Consider the following 20,003-nt stretch of genomic DNA (forward strand, 5'->3'; position numbering starts at 1 on the left):
TTTATTTATTTGAGAGCAACAGACACAGAGAGAAAGACAGATAGAGGGAAAGAGAGAGAAAGGGCGCGCCAGGGCTTCCAGCCTCTGCAAATGAACTCCAAACGCATGCGCCCCCTTGTGCATCTGGCTAACGTGGGACCTGGGGAACCGAGCCTCAAACCAGGGGTCCTTAGGCTTCACGGGCAAGCGCTTAACTGCTATGCCATCTCTCCAGCCCTCTGGAGGCTTTTTGATGATGCCCTTGCTTTCTGTTTAGTTTGATGGGTACCACTTTTCACTTAGTCAAGATTTGACTGATGATATAAGGTGTCACAATCAGGGGTATTACCAAAGGATGGAGAAGAGAGGACTGATTTCTAAGAAGAAACTATGGTTGCTTCTAAATAAATGGTGAGCCCCAGCTTTTTGAGTGTAAGCACATGTTAGAGAAGAGCAGACATGAGTGAGCTTTCATGCTGGAAGAGCTTTGGCTAGGGTGACTGTCCAACCCAGTGCTTTCAGAGTGTAAAATCCTTTTGAGGCTCCTGACTCCCTTCATGGAAAACCCGTGTTTCTTTCATTTGGAACCTTTGCCAATTGCCTGTGAGTAATGCTGACAATGGCAGTCATATCTGAAGTAGACAATAACTTGCAGAGTCTGTGTGAATGATGGCCAGTGCCAGGACAAGTAGGTGTGTGTTTCCTTCACACCAGCTCTGAAATAACCCTGCTGATTCTTTATAATCACAAACAAAATAAAGGCAGTAACCATTAATCATGTGAGTTCTTAAACATCAATAAAGCAGCTTCATGTAGTGCCTATCTTTAAATTCTAAACAACTGTCATCATTGATTCCCTCAGTAAACTGATTCTCAGTACATGAATTTGACCAATACCACCCAGCTGAGGGGAGTAAAATCTGGGTGCTAAACCTCCTGTGCTGAATCTGCAAACCATGGCAGGCTGGGGGAAGATTGTTAGATCGGGTTCTCTAATATTAAGTAAAGATGACTCATGAACACAATGCCAGCTGTGGCCTGAGATGAGTGTGTTTGGTTTATTAAACACATTTGATTTGGAGGCTGTTTTTTTCTTCTTATAGTGGAGGAGTACTCTCCTGTTTGCTAAAGGCTCCATTTATCACTGGGTGACTTCCTCACCCAACTTCCCTTCCAGGCTCATAAATATATTTGAGCTTATAACTCCGGTCTAAAAGGTCAAGGACAGACAGTTCATTCTTTTGAGTGGACTAAGAAACAAATATTTCAGGACTCATTTTCCCCGTAGGATGTTTTTTTCATCTTGCCAATATCTAAACAATAATGTTTGTTTTTCTTTTTAATTTATTTCCTTCTTTCTTTGCCTGCCCTGTCGATATATAGAACAACTCCTCAGAAAACTTGATTTGCAATAATACAGTTAATAAATGTGGTCTCTGTGTCTTGTCTTTAAGCCTTTCCCACCTAATCTAGTCCTCCTTTGATGTCTCTTAGGATGACAGGCAGTTAGCTTTTCTGACTGACAGATCAGATCTGTGCCTCTCTTGTGGGAATGGCATCACACAGTTGATTAACACTGCAGTCCTGAATTTACTGACCATCTTCTGACACAGAAGAACAAGGCACACAAGCCTCGCTTTCCCTGGCAGGAATTCTTTAGTGTTATCTGCTTAAACTGGTGAGATGCATTTGGATATAAAGCTCCATAAACAAGCTTTGTGGGGTTCGTGTAGTGTGTGTGTGTGTGTGTGTGTGTGTGTAAGAGAGAGAGAGAGAGAGAGAGAGAGAGTTTTAAGTTATTACCTTTATTTTCAAAGTTGATTTTAGAGTGCTTGTATTAAACACCATTACTAATTTAAAGAAGAGATGAAGGAAAGACTGTAAATTCAACTACTATCTCTGGATTCTCCTTTTTCAGATGCAAAAGAAATTGTTTTAAAAGCCCAGATCTTAGCTGGAGGAAGAGGAAAAGGTGTCTTCAATAGTGGTTTGAAAGGAGGTGTTCACTTAACAAAAGAGTAAGTCTAGAAGTTCTTGTTCTTTTTCTTTGGGCCAGGTAGTAGTGGAAGACCTTTCTCGTGACTGGAAGGAAGGCTAACCTTTGCAGAGCTGGAGTGCTGGATCTGGTGGGAATGCAAGTGGAAGAAACGGAAGCTGTTGCTAGAGAGCTCTGATGCCCTGGGCTGCCTTCTGCTCCCATGTAAGGGGTTTTCTTCCCTCACTGGGGAACCTTATAGTTGCTGTTTCCTGAATATTCATTGATTCAGCATAGATGTCAGAAATAACCCTGTTTTTAAGTGAAATACTGTTTCCATAATGCCCTTCTTCTAATTAGAAGCCCACAGAGGGTCTCCCAACTAGTAGCGTCCTGGGGGCCTCTTGTTTGATAGTCCACTCCGGCCTTTATTTGAGCCTGACTTTTAGGATTTTCCCCTAGAACTGAGTACCTCTTCTCCTTGGTTCCATCACATACCTTTTCATCTTTGCATTTATATGTCTTCCTGTCGTTTCTTAGTATTTCCAAAATCATATGCTATTAATGTTCCATACAGCCTTTATCTAAATCTGTTGTTTCTCAACATTGTCTTTCTATGACTGTTACTTATTTAGCCAGAGAGGGTGGCAGTAATCAATGACCACCCATTCTTTCACTCATTTATGTTGTACTGTTGGTGAGCCTCCTTTACTAACTATACTAGGCTTACAGTATCTGAGCACCAAGACTTACTTATTCTGTGAGAGTGGAAATGGACATGGCTGTGTGGACATGAGAACATAGACTCTGTTGTAAAATGATTGTTTTCTTTGTTTCTTTCCTCTTAGTCCTAAAGTTGTGGGACAGCTGGCTCAACAGATGATTGGGTATAATCTAGCAACGAAACAAACTCCAAAAGAAGGTGTGAGAGTTAACAAGGTAATATGGATGTTCTTGGTCATTTTCTATGTATGTGTTAAAAAAAAAAGACAGAAATCCATACTGCGTTTTTGACAGATACTGGTGAGACTGTTCTCTCTGATGATGAGCCATTGCATTTCTTAGCCTTATATATTATGTGCTTAGTTAGTACTGAGCCTCTGAGGAAAAACAAGAATGATTGAATGATAATAGTTATATTCACTTTAGCATTTACTAAAAGCCTATGGGATGAGAAGTCACAGCAGTCATTTTCCCATTGAGAACACAGATAGATTCTGTGTAAAGCTGACCAGGCTTGATGTGACAGAATTATATTCACCTGTCTTTTATATAAGAATTACCTGTTAAGTTTTTTGAAATATTGTATTTATTTACTTGAAAGAGAGAGAGAGAGAGAGAGAGGGAGGGAGAAAGAGGAGAGAGAATGACATGCCAGGGCCTCCAGCCACTGCACCTGAACTCCAGATGCATATACCACCTTATGCATCTGGCTTATGTGGCTCTTCAGGAACTAAACCTTGGTTCTTTGACTTTGCAGGCAAGCTCCTTAACTGTTAAGCCATCTCTCTAGACAATGTTATTACTTTTTAAATACCTGTTTGCTATGCTTTGATATTACTCCCATTTTGAGCAACCCTCATTGCTGGGAGGATGTGTATTAGTAAAGAATACTGGTGTACCCAAATGTGTATATCTTGTTTACCCATGTGTATATGCATGTACACACAAAAGTAAAACTCAGAGAAAAGTGGTCTGCCTCAACTATGAAATTGTGCATGGTGGAGCTCAGGCTAAGACCTGACCCTCCACCCCATGATTTCACCATCTCCCATCTCCTTTCATGTGTGAGGTAACAGAACCAGCTACCTGTCTTATACAGTCCAGTATGAAATAACACACACACACACACACACACACACACACACACACACACACACACAGTTTGATTAGCCAGTCAGCAGAATTAGCACATGAATTCAGGAGTAGGAACCTGTGGGTTTAACATGTGCCTTCCCATGGCTTGAAAGGCCATCCTAATTATTAATTAGGGTTCTGCTTTTTGGCCCTATTCTGTTGCTATAGCATCACAGGTTGATGGCCTTTGTCATTGCACCATACTTGGGAAAACTGAGGTGCTGCATTCTGTGTTGATTTTTTACCAGCTAGTCCTTCGTCAATCATGAGTAGTGTATATTACCCAAGAAAGGAGTGTTGGGAGGATGTTGGAGTGTGATGGGTCATTATCGCCATCATACCAACATCAAGTTGTGATTATTTCCTTTTATTGTTGCCTCTCCAGTGGATGCAGGAATGTTGAGAACTCAGAAGTGTTTCTTCTGTTCTTACTCAGCATGGAGCTCTCTTTACTTCCCTGTACCCGTGTAACTTTCTCAGAATTTGTCCACAGAGGGCATAAGTAGTACTTTTATTTGTAGGAATTCGTTGTTTTATGCAGACACATGGGATTTTAGATTAGAGTTTGTGAAACTTTAAAAGCATATAAAGTGTACCCACAAAGCAGATTCACAGTCTATAGTAATGGAATTCTATATAAAATTAGTTTGTAGATAAATTCCTGAAATACTAGAGATAAGTACATTCTTGTAAATGTAATCATTGCCAGAAAACTACCAGAGTGATTTATTTTTAAGTAGCTTTTCTTTTCTTGATTCCAGAAGCCATTAAAACATGTAAAAAAAATTCCAACAGCACAAAAAATATAAAAGTTAAAGTAAATTCTGGGACTGGGTACATGGCTCAGTAGGTAAAGTACTTGCTGCACAAGCATTAGGACCTGGGTTAGAATACCCAGCACCCAGCTAAATTGTCATGCACAGTGACTCACACCATACCTGTCATTCCATTGCTGTGCAGGTGAATTAAGGAGGAACAATGGAAGGGTTGATTTTTAAATTTTTTTTAGAAAAAACTTGTTATTTTTATTTATGACAGAGAGAGAACGAGTGTTCCAGGGTCTCTAGCCACTGCAAACAAACTCCACATACATGCGTTACCTTGTGCATCTGGCTTATGTGGATCTGGGGGAATTGGACCTGGGTTCTTCTGCTTTGAAGGCAAGCGCCTTAACTACTAAGGCATCCCTCCAGCCCTGAAGATAGCCTTTTATAGCCACTCAGCCACAGACAGAGGCCCAGGGAGAACATGTATACCCCCTTGCCTGCCCTGGAAAGACTAGAATCCATGTCTCATCCAAGGTGGCTGCAAGCAACACTCCTAAGCAGCAGCTTCCTGCTTCTGCCTCAGCTCAGCACCTGTGGGTGGGCTGGCCCCTCCTCAGTCAGACCCTCCTGTTCTCTAACCAGGCTGAACCTGAATCCTATGGCAAGCTTTTCCTGATTGGATGTCTGATCCATATAAAGGAGCTGGAGCGTGTGTGTAAGTTGCTTGGTTCCTTTTCATTCACCAGTGCCTGGCAGTCTTCGGGTCCTTGCATTGGTAACCTCTCCCCTGTCCCAGCCTGCCTCATGCTTTGCTTTCAATGTGTGCATGTGCCTTCCCCAGAGGCTTTTTACTGGATATTGCTCTGTGAATGAGGAGAGTCTCTCCATACTCTCTTCTTTTCACCCCAGCAAAAGGGATAGTTCCTCTCTGGCTTCAGTCTTTCAGCTTGCCTTCCTCCTGAGTTCTCATTCTTCCTGAAATAAACCTCATAGCTTATAATATACCCTTCTTGAGTCTCTTTTTCCAATTCTTTGCTAATATAGATAAGAACCCAAAATTGGAATTCAGAGGCCTGGGATCGCCTGTGTCTTTGTGGAATTTAATCCCTCCTTGGACCCCAAAATCCTGAATTATTGGAGACAGGAAATTCCTGGGGCTCACTTGCCTGATAATCTAACAAAATCTGTGAGCTCCAGGCTTAGTAATGCTGTCTCAAAGAATAAGATGAAGAGGAATTGAGTGAATCCCCCAGCATCAACTTCTGACCTCTAGGAGCATGCACATACTTGTGCACATGCGCCTGGGTACACACACGTTTGAACACACACAAAAGAAAAGTTCCTTGTCTTCTCACCATCCAAAAGAAATTGTCATCTGCATCTTTGTCCTTTTGTATGTAATTTGTCACCACATTTCTGTGACAACATGTTGTATATAACTTTTAAAATGTTGTATTTTTCAAAAGTATATTTTTATTTCTTTATTTATTAGATTCAGAGAGAAAAAATGAAAATGGGCACACCAAGGCCTCTTGCCACTGCAAATGGACTCCAGATGCATGTGCCACTTTGAACCTGTGGCTTTATGTAGATACTGGGGAATAGAACTCAGGTCGCAGGCTTTGCAAGCATCTCCTAATCCATCTCCTAATTTTTTTGTTTGTTTTTTTGCTCAAGGTAGGGTTTCACAACAAGCTCAGGCTGACCTGGAACTTAATTTGTAGTGTCAGGTTGTCCTTGAACTCAAAGCAATTTTCCTACATCTACTTCCTGAGTGTTGGGATTAAGGGTGTGTACCACCATGCCTGGCTAAAATGTTTTTGATGGACATGTATTCCAGTGACTGAGCATAATTCCATACCCCAGTGACAGACATTTGTTTTGAGTGCTTCACAGATAGCGTGGCACTGGAAACTCATTGTGCTGATCTGTGGGAAAACATATTTTTAAGTTGGCTAACAAAGAAGTAGGTTTTCATATGGCTTGTTCCTAGCATCTTTAGCTTTGGTTATCCCACTCACTCCTCTCTTCTGTGTCCTTCCACTGGCCCACTTAGACCTTTATTCTCCCAGTATGCAACCCTACTCCTTGCATATCACCTATACCCACCCTTAAGTCCTGCCCTCTACACCATTCCTTATGACTCCTTGCTGCCTTCCTGGCTTCTACTACTGATGCTGACTATATCTTACAAACAAATCTAACTGTTCCAAGGTAGGAATGACATATGAGAGAGAAGATGTGTCCTTTGACTTTCGAAGCCTGGGTTACCTCACTTGAGTATTTTTATAGTACAGTATAAAATCCTTAGAATATATGCCCAGAAGTGTTATAGCTAGCTCATATAGTAAATATATTTTATTCTTTTGATGAAAAGCCCACATTGATTTCAATACTGGCTATTTCAGTCTACACTCCCTCCAACGATGTGTAAGAGTTCCTCTTTCCCCACATCCTTGCAGCATTTATTACCATCTGATTGCTTGTTGATAGCCATTCTGACCGGATAAGATGGAATCCCAAAGTTGTTTAATTTGCATTTCCCTCATGGCTAAAGAGGTTGAACATTTAAAAAATGTTTATTGGCCATTTACATATTTTATTTAGAGAACTCTCTATTCAATTCTATAGCCCATTTTCTTAGCGGGTTACTTGATTTCTTATTATTTAGTGTTTGAGTTCTTTGTATAGCATGGATATTAATTCTGTAGAACCAGAAAAGATTTTTCAACTATTGTGTAGGCTGCCTCTTTTTTTCATTAATAGTGTACTTTGCTCTACAAAAGCTTCCTAATTTCATGAGGTCTGGTTGGCTGATTATTGGCCTTATTTCATGAGGGACTAGAGTTCTATTCAGACATTCCTTGCCTAAGCCTACATGTTGAAGATTCTTATACACAGAGACCAATAAGGATGTATTTAATTCCTCTATCTACAGATACCTATTTTCCCAGCACCATTTGTTAAATCTATCTTTCCTCCAATGAATATTGTTGGCATTTTTTTTGTAAAAATAAGATGGTTAGAACTGCTTGTTTTTATACCTTGGTCCTCTCTTCTCTTCTGTTGATCTAAACATCAGTATTTGTGCAAGCACCATGTTGTTTTTGTTACTATGGCTCTGTAGTATACCTTTGGATGATAAGGAGATACAGTTAGCCTTATTTTTGTTGTTCAAGATTACATGGGCTATATGAGGTCGTTTGTATTTCCAAATGAATCTTATGATTTCAGTGAAGAATGGTATTGGAATTTTGTGACAATTGCATTAAATCTTTTATTGCTGGGAGAATCAAGAAAAAGACAATATTGATCATTTTGGAATACCTTATAAATGAAAATCATTTTAAATATGCCTGTCTTAACATCTCGTGAAATGAGTGCTGTGGAGCCCATGAGATCTTTTTATAACAATCCCTAATGTACTCTGATATCCCTAGTCATACAGATGGCTTCATAACACAAGAAGAAGCTGGGTCTTATTAAGTTAATTTTCCTGGGGATATTTTCTTAAGAAATGAGGCATCATTTCTACCACAAGAGCTGTGGAAGGCAGCGGCATTACTAAAAGAATGTGATGGGTACAGAGGCATCCATCAGCGCTCTGAAGATGAGGAGGGCGGTGGGTACAGAGGCATCCATCAGCCCTCTGAAGATGAGGAGTATGATGGGTACAGAGGCATCCATCAGCCCTCTGAAGATGAGGAGTATGATGGGTACAGAGGCATCCATCAACACTCTGAAGATGAGGAGTGTGATGGGTACAGAGGCGTCCATCAGCACTCTGAAGATGAGGAGTGTGATGGGTACAGAGACATCCTTCAGCATTCTGAAGATGAGGAGTGTGATGGGTACAGAGGCGTCCATCAGAGCTCTGAACATGAGGAGTGTGGTGGGTACAGAGGCGTCCATCAAAACTCTGAAGATGAGGAGTGTTATGGGTACAGAGGCGTCCATCAGCGCTCTGAAGATGAGGAGTGTGATGGGTACAGAGACATCCTTCAGCATTCTGAAGATGAGGAGTGTGATGGGTACAGAGGCGTCCATCAGAGCTCTGAACATGAGGAGTGTGGTGGGTACAGAGGCGTCCATCAAAACTCTGAAGATGAGGAGTGTTATGGGTACAGAGGCGTCCATCAGCGCTCTGAAGATGAGGAGTGTGATGGGTACAGAGGCGTCCATCAGAGCTCTGAACATGAGGAGTGTGGTGGGTACAGAGGCGTCCATCAGCGCTCCAAAGATGAGGAGTGTGATGGGTACAGAGGCGTCCCTCAGTGCTCTGAAGATGAGGAGTGTGATGGGTACAGAGGCGTCCATCAGAGCTCTGAACATGAGGAGTGTGGTGGGTACAGAGGCGTCCATCAGCACTCTGAAGATGAGGAGTGTGATGGGTACAGAGGCGTCCATCAGCGCTCTGAAGATGAGGAGTATGATGGGTACAGAGGTGTCCATTAGCGCTCTGAAGATGAGGAGGGTGGTGGGTACAGAGGCGTCCATCAGCGCTCTGAAGATGAGGAGTGTGATGGGTACAGAGGCGTCCATCAGCGCTCTGAAGATGAGGAGTGTGATGGGTACAGAGGCGTCCATCAGCGCTCTGAAGATGAGGAGTGTGATGGGTACAGAGGCGTCCATCAGCGCTCTGAAGATGAGGAGGGTGGTGGGTACAGAGGCGTCCATCAGCACTCTGAAGATGAAGAGTGTGATGGGTACAGAGGCGTCCCTCAGTGCTCTGAAGATGAGGAGTGTGATGGGTACAAAGGCACTCCGAAGATGAGGAGTGTGATGGTTACAGAGGCGTCCATCAGAGCTCTGAACATGAGGAGTGTGGTGGGTACAGAGGCGTCCATCAGCGCTCTGAAGATGAGGAGTATGATGGGTACAGAGGCGTCCATCAGTGCTCTGAAGATGAGGAGTATGATGGGTACAGAGGTGTCCATGAGCGCTCTGAAGATGAGGAGGGTGGTGGGTACAGAGGCGTCCATCAGCACTCTGAAGATGAGGAGTGTGATGGGTACAGAGGCGTCCATCAGCGCTCTGAAGATGAGGAGTGTGATGGGTACAGAGGCGTCCATCAGCGCTCTGAAGATGAGGAGTATGATGGGTACAGAGGTGTCCATTAGCGCTCTGAAGATGAGGAGGGTTGTGGGTACAGAGGCATCCATCAGCGCTCTGAAGATGAGGAGTGTGATGGGCACAGAGGCGTGCATCAGCGCTCTGAAGATGAGGAGTGTGATAGGTACAGAGGCGTCCATCGGCGCTCAGAAGATGAGGAGTGTGATGGGTACAGGGGCGTCCATCAGCGCTCTGAAGATGAGGAGTGTGATGGGTACAGAGGCGTCCATCAGCGCTCTGAAGATGAGGAGTATGATGGGTACAGAGGCGTCCATCAGCGCTCTGAAGATGAGGAGTGTGATGGGTACAGAGGCGTCCATCAGCGCTCTGAAGATGAGGAGTGTGATGGGTACAGAGGCGTCCATCAGCGCTCTGAAGATGAGGAGGGTGGTGGGTACAGAGGCGTCCATCAGCACTCTGAAGATGAAGAGTGTGATGGGTACAGAGGCGTCCCTCAGTGCTCTGAAGATGAGGAGTGTGATGGGTACAAAGGCACTCCGAAGATGAGGAGTGTGATGGTTACAGAGGCGTCCATCAGAGCTCTGAACATGAGGAGTGTGGTGGGTACAGAGGCGTCCATCAGCGCTCTGAAGATGAGGAGTATGATGGGTACAGAGGCGTCCATCAGCGCTCTGAAGATGAGGAGTATGATGGGTACAGAGGTGTCCATGAGCGCTCTGAAGATGAGGAGGGTGGTGGGTACAGAGGCGTCCATCAGCACTCTGAAGATGAGGAGTGTGATGGGTACAGAGGCGTCCATCAGCGCTCTGAAGATGAGGAGTATGATGGGTACAGAGGTGTCCATTAGCGCTCTGAAGATGAGGAGGGTTGTGGGTACAGAGGCATCCATCAGCGCTCTGAAGATGAGGAGTGTGATGGGCACAGAGGCGTGCATCAGCGCTCTGAAGATGAGGAGTGTGATGGGTACAGGGGCGTCCATCAGCGCTCTGAAGATGAGGAGTGTGATGGGTACAGAGGCGTCCATCAGCGCTCTGAAGATGAGGAGTATGATGGGTACAGAGGTGTCCATGAGCGCTCTGAAGATGAGGAGGGTGGTGGGTACAGAGGCGTCCATCAGCACTCTGAAGATGAGGAGTGTGATGGGTACAGGGGCGTCCATCAGCGCTCTGAAGATGAGGAGTGTGATGGGTACAGGGGCGTCCATCAGCGCTCTGAAGATGAGGAGTGTGATGGGTACAGGGGCGTCCATCAGCGCTCTGAAGATGAGGAGGGTGGTGGGTACAGAGGCGTCCATCAGCGCTCTGAAGATGAGGAGTGTGGTGGTTATAGAGGCATCCATCGGTGCTCAGAAGATGAGGAATGAGACCCCCTGAATGACACTTACCCCTAATCAATTAGCCATGTTGCTTTTAAGAGTGCCTACAGTCATTATGTATCTCAGCAGACTAATGCCAGGTCAGAAAGTGAACAGTTATGCCAATCCGTCTACAAGTACAGGAAGCTAACACACCCCATTTTGCATTTTTATCTACTGGGTTTCTTCAAATGATGCTTCTTAGAAGAATAATTAGAACAGGTGTCTGAATTTCTTAAAATGTACTGATGTTTATCAAGGTGAATTCATGTTGTTTCTGTAAGTTGTGCATTTTCGTTGCATTTTGTAAGGAAAAATAGAGTTGATAAAGAGGAATGGAATTGGTGCTTCCAGTGTGCAGTCACTTGTTCAGGATGCCGAGCGCTCTTTGCCCTGGGCTTCTGGAGGCTGAGAGAACTTGGTATTGATAGATGGCTTTGTGTCTCATTGACTTACGTTATTTCAAAAGAACACACAACTTGAAAGCGGAGTGGTTCTATGGCAATCCTAACATATCCAAAAAGAGGCCATTAAGAAAAGGTGGTGGGTCTTGTGGTCTAAACCTAAGGCCTCAAGGATATTAGTTGTGCTGTGTCACTGAACTGCATCCCCAGACCCCCCACTTTTTAACAGAAAAAGATATCTTTTTTTATTTACTTACATTGTTTATTTGAGAGAGATAGATTGAGGCAGATAAAGAGAGAGAGAATGGGTTTGCCAGGGCTCTTAGCCACAGCAAACAATCTCCAGATGTGTGTGCAACTTTGTGGCTCTGGCTTATGTGGGTACTGGGGAAATGAACCTGGGTCCTTTGGCTTTGCATACAGCTGTCTTAGCAGCTAAGCCATCTCTCCATCCCCCATCTTATTTTTAGCTGGTGATAAATTCCACAAAGGCTTGAAAAGGAGTCCTGTATTCATTACATGAGAGTGTTTAAAGATATTCATTAATAAGTGTTTGGGGGCAACATTTCATCTATAACTTTTTCAGTAAACTTATTACTGTACTGTATTAAGGAAGATAGCATAATTTTTTTTTAAATTTTCAAATCTATTATTATTTATAAAATATGTGTTCATTTTCTTTTAAAAATCATCCAAGATGGTTTTTCATCATTCCTAGTAGGTGTGTAAGTTGGTGACAGCCTCTTCCTCAAGGGCAGTTGGATAGTACTTATCAAAGTCAAATATTGAGAATACAAGATATAGCCATTTTCTTTTCACAGGGATAATGGGAACAGGCGAGCAAAGATCTGTGTATAAAAATGATGACTATAGTAATATTTCAGGAAAATTGCAGCCCACACAACTGGCCATAAATAAGTACATGGTTTAATTAAACATTCATGTATAAACATTGTGTAGTCACAAAGAGAAGAACTTGAAAGATGCCCAAGTTGTAAGGTTAAGATTTTTAAAACAGCGTTGGGGATATGCCTCAGTAGGTAGAGTGCTTGTGTAGCAGGCATGGAGCCCTGGGTTCAATCTGCAGCATGTATCAACTGTGCATGGTGAAGCATGCCTGTAATTTCAACCCTTTAGTGGTGGGGACGGATTTGTTAAAAGTTCAGAGTCATCCTCCTTCTGGATGTATAGCCAGTTTGTAGCAAGATTGGGATAGGCAAAACCTTGTCTTAAAAACAAATTGGATTTTAAAAACAGAAGAAAGATCTTTAGTATGAACAAGATGCTCCTGTGTGCAAAATGATGGCATTACTCTCATACTTGCAAATGTACATAAAAGGGACTCGGGGGCCAGCAGTAGTTTTTTGTGAGGTGCATTTGTTGACATTATTCAGAGGGCCTCTGTCTAAGGCACTGTGGAGGAACTGAAATCCTTCCATCCTATCTGCCTCCTGTGGAGAAATGGTGCTGGTAAGTGATTTCATCCTCTCAGGGGGAGGTACCTTGTCATAACTACCACCAAGATTCAAGGGACACATGACCATTCTGACTGTTGGGCCTCAGCTTATGCATGTGCTGGAGGCATATAGCAGGGGCCTGCTTTCCATTTCTACTTCGTGTACCTTTGTACCATTGTTGTTAATTATTGTTACTGACGCTGGGGATGGAACACAGGGCTTAGCCCATGCTGAGCATATATGGCATGTGCTCCGACACTGAGATGCACCCCCAGTCCCTGATTTTCGTTTGTCACCGAGGATTGAACCTAATGCTTCCTGCACACAAAACAAGTGTTCTATTGAGTCCTTATTTTTACTGTTTATTTTGAGTCAGTCACAGTAAGTTGTCCAAGCTAGTCTTGAACTTCCTCTGTAGCCCGACAGGACTTCATCTTGGGATGCTTCAGCCTCAGCCCACCCACATAGCTGCGATTACAGACCTGCACCACCAGGTCCAAGTGCCACATTATTTTGAATGAAAAAAATATAATGCTTATAAATTAAGAGGATTAACAAAGTGAAATAAAATACAGTCATCAGAGACAAAGAAGCACACAGATACTTGGACCATCAGACATACTGCAAAAGGACCCTTCTTTGATAATCCTACTTGCTTTTCAACTGGTGAAGTCTGAGAAAAGTCACTATAGTAATACATATGTACTGTTAATATGTCAAATTAAAATAACAGCTGCTTCCCTAGGGTTTTTCTAAATTGGCAGTTTCTCCAGGAAGAAAAAAAGTAGATGAAAGTGGAAAGTCTCCTGAGGCAAACCAGATACCTGTCACTTGAACAAGTTAACAGGATCAATTAAGGAGGTGAAAATGGGAGTGTGCACTGTGAGAGCAGAGGCCTTAAGCCTCTGACTGCTAACTCACTCGGCTTCAGGAGTCTGAAAATGAAGCCGTTTGATTTGTGTGGCAAGTTTTTCTAGATTTCCAGGTAGAAATCTGCTTGATGGTGAATTAATTTGCCTTTTTCACTAATGTACATTGTAGGTGATGGTTGCCGAAGCCCTGGACATTTCCAGAGAAACCTACTTGGCCATTCTGATGGACCGGTCCAGCAATGGGCCTGTGCTCATAGGTAGTCCCCAGGGGGGCGTTGACATTGAAGAGGTGGCAGCATCTAATCCAGAACTTATCTTTAAGGTATGTTAAGTCACCTGGCTCTGTTAACTGATTGTCAGAGTAGAAGCTGCTGATCATCCCATGTGGAGACTAGATCAGGGAGCTGTAGACTATTCTGAAAAATTGTCAAGGCTAAACATCCCATGTGAAGGCTAGATCAGGGAGCCATAGACTATTCTGAGAAATTGTCAGGGCAGGAGCTACTGAGCATCCCATGCGAAGGCTAGGCCAGGGAGCTGTAGACTATTTTGAGAAATTATCAGGACCAAACATCCCATGTGAAGGCTAGGTCAGGGAGACAGACCATTCTGAGAAATTGTCAGGACAGAAACTACTGAACATCTCATGTGAAGGCTAGGTCAGGGAGACAGACCATTCTGAGATACCCTCAGGAAAGAGGCTGCTGAGATTCCCATGTGGTCAGGGAGTCGTAGAGCATTCTGAGATATCCTCAGAGCATCCCATGTAGAGGCCAGGTCAGGGAGCATAGACTTCTCAGACTGAAGATTTATAAAGGTACTAGACAACTAGCCTAAAGTTAGCTAGAATCAGTATCCACTACTCAGAAAGGCTTTTCTTTACTTTCTCTCTTCCTTCTGCGTTTACTTCCTTCATCATTTCTTTCCACACAGCCTGGCCAAAGCATTAGCCAATGGAATAACACTGTGATGTCTCCATTTCCTCAGTCAGCTCCAACCGTTTAACATTGTGTGGGGTCCATACATTCTCTTAGGAGATTGGATATGAGCTAGAGACACCTTGAGCAAGGCAGAGTCTTCCAAAGGTCCAGATTCAGTTGCTGTAGTCCTTGAAATCTGACTTCTTTATCGTAACTAAGGTTGATTTATGTCTGATTATAGTCAACTATGAGTAGATATTAAGCTTCTAACTGATCCTAAACCTTTTATTTAAAGTCTGCAAAATCAAAAGTACTGAAATCTATCCTGTAGAATTGTGAAATAAATGGGATAGTATGTGAAAGTGTTGCTTTGCCTATCTTAACGATGTAAGGGGGAAAATCAAGACTTTTGAACACTTAATTCTAGTTTTTAATCTGGGTTCTTAATGTCAGATTCACACTAAAAATTTCTAGTGGAAATATTACTTCCTTTAGAAAGTGTTTTTGTTTGATCTTAAATAGAAGAGAATATTATTTTCTGAATTTCTTTGACTAGATTACATATTCATATTTTGGTGATTGCTTTAAAAATACTCTCACAAGTATTACAGATATAGGTTAGCTTCTGTGGAGTTTAATTAAGGCTCTACACAAGACTTACCCATAATTCGTAGCCATTTCAAAATTAACATTATCTGAAACAATTAATTGTTTTTGAGAGAATGACCTATGGTAGAACGAAATATTGTTAAAAGTTTTTCATCATCAATAAGCAGCTTAAGTCATAAGATAATAATTAACCTCTGTGTCATAACTCCAAACTCAACAGCAGTGTTAGTAAGCAAAACCTTTCTTTGGATGCCTTCCAAAAGGTGTCATAAGAATTAACTGACTAAATATTCATCACTGCCATCTGGATAGTAATTAGAAGTGAAAACTGGCATCAGATTGTCTTGTCAGCATGCCACCTTGAAGAATTATATAGTTTTTGGAAGAGTTGTTTCATAGATGGTCTGCTAATTAAAACATACCCTATAGGCAGCCGCAGTAGCCCTGCCCCAAGCCCTGTGGAAAGGTGCCACACTCTAATTACTGTCTGCAGATAAACATTAAGCATTCTTCTTGAGGTCATAAATCTTCCCACTTGACTGACTGAATTTTGTTCATTTGATATATTTTTACTAGGAGCAGATTGACATTTTTGAAGGGATAAAAGACAGCCAAGCTCAGCGGATGGCAGAAAATCTGGGCTTCCTTGGGCCTATGAAAAACCAGGTACATAAGCCATTAGGGGATAGTATGTATAATTTGTTTCAGAAAATGTTGGAGGACTTGCCTAATTGCTTCTGATGTTTGTGGTTAACAAAGAATATGCAGATTATATTTTTATCTCCTTCACCTGTTTATGCTGGAAAACATATTTCCTGCCATTACAAGAGAGAATACTGATGACATGTACATACATACACATACATGTCTGTGTCGAGATCTGTTTGTGTTGCATGTAGGTGCATGTACTTTATGATGCTTAATGACCTAATTGATGTTGTTATGTGTTTTTGAAAATATAATTAATTTACTTTAATTATCTGAGAGAGAAAGAGAAATGGAGAGAATGGGCATGTCAGGGCCTCTAGCCACTGCAGATGAACACCAGATGCATGCACCCCTTTGTGCATCTGGCTTAATGGGAACTGGGGAATCAACCGGGGTCCTTAGGCTTCACAGGCGTATACCTTAACCACCAAGCCATCTCCCTAGCCCTCTTCTGTTGTTTTTGAGATGGAATCATGTAACCCAAACTGGCTTTGTATTTGATATGTAGCAAAGGATGACCTTCAGCTACTGATCCTTTTGCCTCCACCTCAGTGCTGGGATTACAGCCATGCACCAACACCCTCAGGTTATGTGGTGCTGGGAATCAAACCTAGAGCTTCAGCATGCTCGCAAGCACTCTACCAACTGAGCCAGACCCACAGCCCTATTTTTATTTATATATTTGTTTGTTTTGGAAGCACTGCTGTTGTTACTACTGGGCACATGCATGATCAGTCCATTCAAAATTTGGTCTTGTTTTCTGTAAAACAGGAATAGTGACCACATACTGGAAGGGAGGTTGGGGATTGAATATAATGGTGACTGAAAACATTTATGTCAGCTCTTCATAAATATGGGTTATTGGAGTAGGGGTGCAGTTCAATGGTAAAGTACTTGCCTAGAATATTCAAAACCTTAGATTCAGTCCTAAGCACTACCATCAAACAGACAAAGATAATGCATTACATGACCTGTTGCCACTGTTTTATAAGTAAGGCTCATTTGAAGTGAGTGCTGATCACATGAAGGCAGTGTTTTACTCTGAACACCTTGAAGTATACCAATTTAGCAATCATACCCTGTTGTAGTTACCTTCTTGTTGCTGGACAAACACATGACCAGAAGCAGCTTCCATGAGGAAGGGGTTTATTTCACACTTACAGAATCCAGGGGAAACTCCATCAGTGGTGGAGAAATTGGCTCACTCCATCAGACATCAGCATAGCCGAGGGATACAGCCATCACCAGCAAACAAAAAACCAGCTAATACAAACAGCCACGTGGCTTTGTATACACCTTAGGTCTAGACTAGAAGATCTTCCCCAGTGACATCTCCCCAAAGCTGGAACTTTGCCTGCTGAGGACTTAAGGAGGTACTTTAATCTTAATGAAAAATGTCAGAGTCTGTGGCATACATTCAAACACCACATATTCCTTAACTTCAAAGGCAGAACAATTGTCCTCAAAGCTTTTGAGGTACAGAATCTGTTACGAGTATCTTATCCCTGTTCTGCCTCTGGCCTAACTAATGGTGCTTGATGGTATATGTACATAGGCATGCTCTTCAATTCAGTGCTCCCTCAGAACAACTTAGTGGCTACATTTACCTTCCTCCGTCATGGTGAAAAGTTAATAACTAGGTGATGTGTAAGGTCTTGGCCTGGATTGCACAATAGTTACAGAGTGTAGGTGTCCTGTAGAATTCATGGAAGATTGGTCCCAGAACCCCTGTCCTCCCTGGAGGTAACAACACTGAAACCATACTCTGGCCCTAATCTAGACTGGTGTGAAAGCACTGCTGATCTGCTGTCACCGTTGCTAGATCTACACCATTGTCAGGGCAGGCCCCTCACCACTGTGCTCACTGCTGTGGTTGTGGGAGCCCATGGACTGCTTGGTCTGTTCCATTATGTCCCCAGGAAACATTTTTCATTTGCACGAGTAAGTTAAACAAGGCATTCAGGCTATGAACCTTGAAGAGTTTCCTAGGGGGACTACAATATAGGTAGCTTGTCCTGGCAGGCAAGTAATCTCAGATTGGGCAAAAGCTGCTCACCAGGTTGTTTGAAAGCTTAGAAGAAGAATACACTAGAAACTTCTAGAGAAAGTATTAATAGCATTAAGTATGTGTTAAAACATCTCTGCAGCCTCCATCTTATAAAAGAACATTAGAGTTATTTATAACTCTTAAATAATATAAGCATGTTTTCCTGTTGCCTGAAACACTAGTTTTAAATGATTATCACCTAGGGGAGGAAGATGAACTTACAAGTATTCTAGGGTCTTTAAGCAGCTCTGTTGCCATTTTAAGTTGATTCATCAAGGAATGTAAATTGTTTTGTTGTTTGTATGTTTGTTTTGCTTTTGGGACAGCATCTCATGTAGAACTGTTGACCTCGACCTAACCTCTTTATATAGAAAAGGGCACGCTAAAATAAATAAATATTTTATTTATTTGCTTGGTCTCACTGAATGATGGTAGGTTGTAGGTTGCTTACTCTGCCAGTACATGAGAATAATGGCAGCAAGATGGCCATTCTTCCTCATGGGCTCCGAGATCAGTGGAGGTCAGCTTGCTGACTTAGAACACACGTCTAAGACAGAGACAGAGTTACAGAGGCAGAGAGAGAAATATGAATGTTGGTTGTAAACAGCTTATAATTTACTGAGAGGTGTCTGGCACGTCAGCACGGTAGGAAGGGATATGGGCTGTGAACGAGGGAGGCCTATTGGCAGTACATGTAGAAACAGGAGTCTGAAGCGTGGTGCTGGCCCAAGCCATGTGCACTGGTGAGGTTTTCCAGGAACAAGGATGGGGAGACAGAGCATACACGGCATGTGAGAAAGGAAAACCTTTAAAATTCATTGGTCACTGATCCAGTAATAAAAATAGGGTCTTTTAGAAGCCCCTTAGGGACAATGTGACTTTTAGTTACCGAATTTTTGTCTCGGATGTAGTGTAAGCACTTTGGAGAGACCTCACTCTTGAGTGAACTACAGTAAATGATTACTCTGTGAAGTTATCAATGCTTTTCCTGTTTCTCATACTATTGATCCTGAACTTTAATCTATGAATATTAAAAGAAATTAAGATGATATCTCTTCTTATATATTTAAACTATCAGCTCTATACCTTGGCTAAAATGACTTTTCTAAGATGTTTGTGGAAAAAAATAACTAAAACTAAAGTTGTGGGAAAGTATACCATGATCAAAAATTGTCAAGTTTTTCAGATATGTCATGAGTATCATTTATAGTAATCCTATTTTATCCAAGAGGGACAGTTCTGAAACTCCCAATACTGTATGGTTCCATGTACTTGAGGTACCTGGAAGACTTGAACTCAGAAATAGCAAGAAGAATGGTAGTTGCCAATAAAAAGAGAGAAACAGGAAAGTGAAATTATTTAATGGATAAATTAATTCATTTTATATTTTTATAATGAAATACCCAAGTTTTGGTATCTTTACAAAGGAATGTGATTTATTTTGGCTCATGGTTCTGGTCCAAGGTCTGGGATCTTATATGAACTTGGCTTTCTTAATGCCAAAGACCCCAGACAGTGCAAAGCAGCACATAGTAAGCGATGGGAAGTCTATGTGTCTTGGGCTACTTCCCTCTTCCACAGTCACCAATACTTAATCTCCTGACCTTGTCTCATTCTAAGGACCTTCCTGCCTCATACCAGAAGCAGATTTCTTCTACCTGCTTAATGTCTTGCAGTGGGGATTTACTTCCACCATGTGTTGTTGTTTTTTAAAGCTTTTTAAAAGATTTTATTTTCATTTATTTATTAGAGCCAGAGAGAGGGAGAGAGAGCCAGAGAGAGAGAGAGTGAGAATGGGCATACCAGGGCCTCTAGCCACTGCAAACGAACTTTAGATGCATATGCCATCATGTGCATCTGGCTTACGTGGGACCTGGAGAATTAAACCTGGGTCCTTAGGCTTCACAAGCATGTACCCTAACCACTAAGCCATCTCTCCAGCCCCCACAATGCATTTCTGAGTGAAAGAAACCTTTCAACC

At 42.3% G+C, this 20,003-nt stretch overlaps 1 protein-coding gene across 1 annotated transcript in view; it reads left to right on the plus strand.

Annotated features, from left to right (window-relative positions):
- Suclg2 (succinate-CoA ligase GDP-forming subunit beta) overlaps positions 1 to 20,003 on the plus strand; it is a 254,151-nt gene that overhangs the window by 108,776 nt on the left and 125,372 nt on the right. The window contains exons 3-6 of the mRNA XM_045136042.1: positions 1,898 to 1,997; positions 2,803 to 2,893; positions 13,908 to 14,060; positions 15,844 to 15,933. Of these exons, the coding sequence (XP_044991977.1) occupies positions 1,898 to 1,997; positions 2,803 to 2,893; positions 13,908 to 14,060; positions 15,844 to 15,933 (434 nt within the window). The remainder of the gene's footprint in view (positions 1 to 1,897; positions 1,998 to 2,802; positions 2,894 to 13,907; positions 14,061 to 15,843; positions 15,934 to 20,003) is intronic.

This window comes from Jaculus jaculus, chromosome 16 (assembly GCF_020740685.1).
Source record: "Jaculus jaculus isolate mJacJac1 chromosome 16, mJacJac1.mat.Y.cur, whole genome shotgun sequence".
Lineage (NCBI taxonomy): Eukaryota > Metazoa > Chordata > Mammalia > Rodentia > Dipodidae > Jaculus > Jaculus jaculus.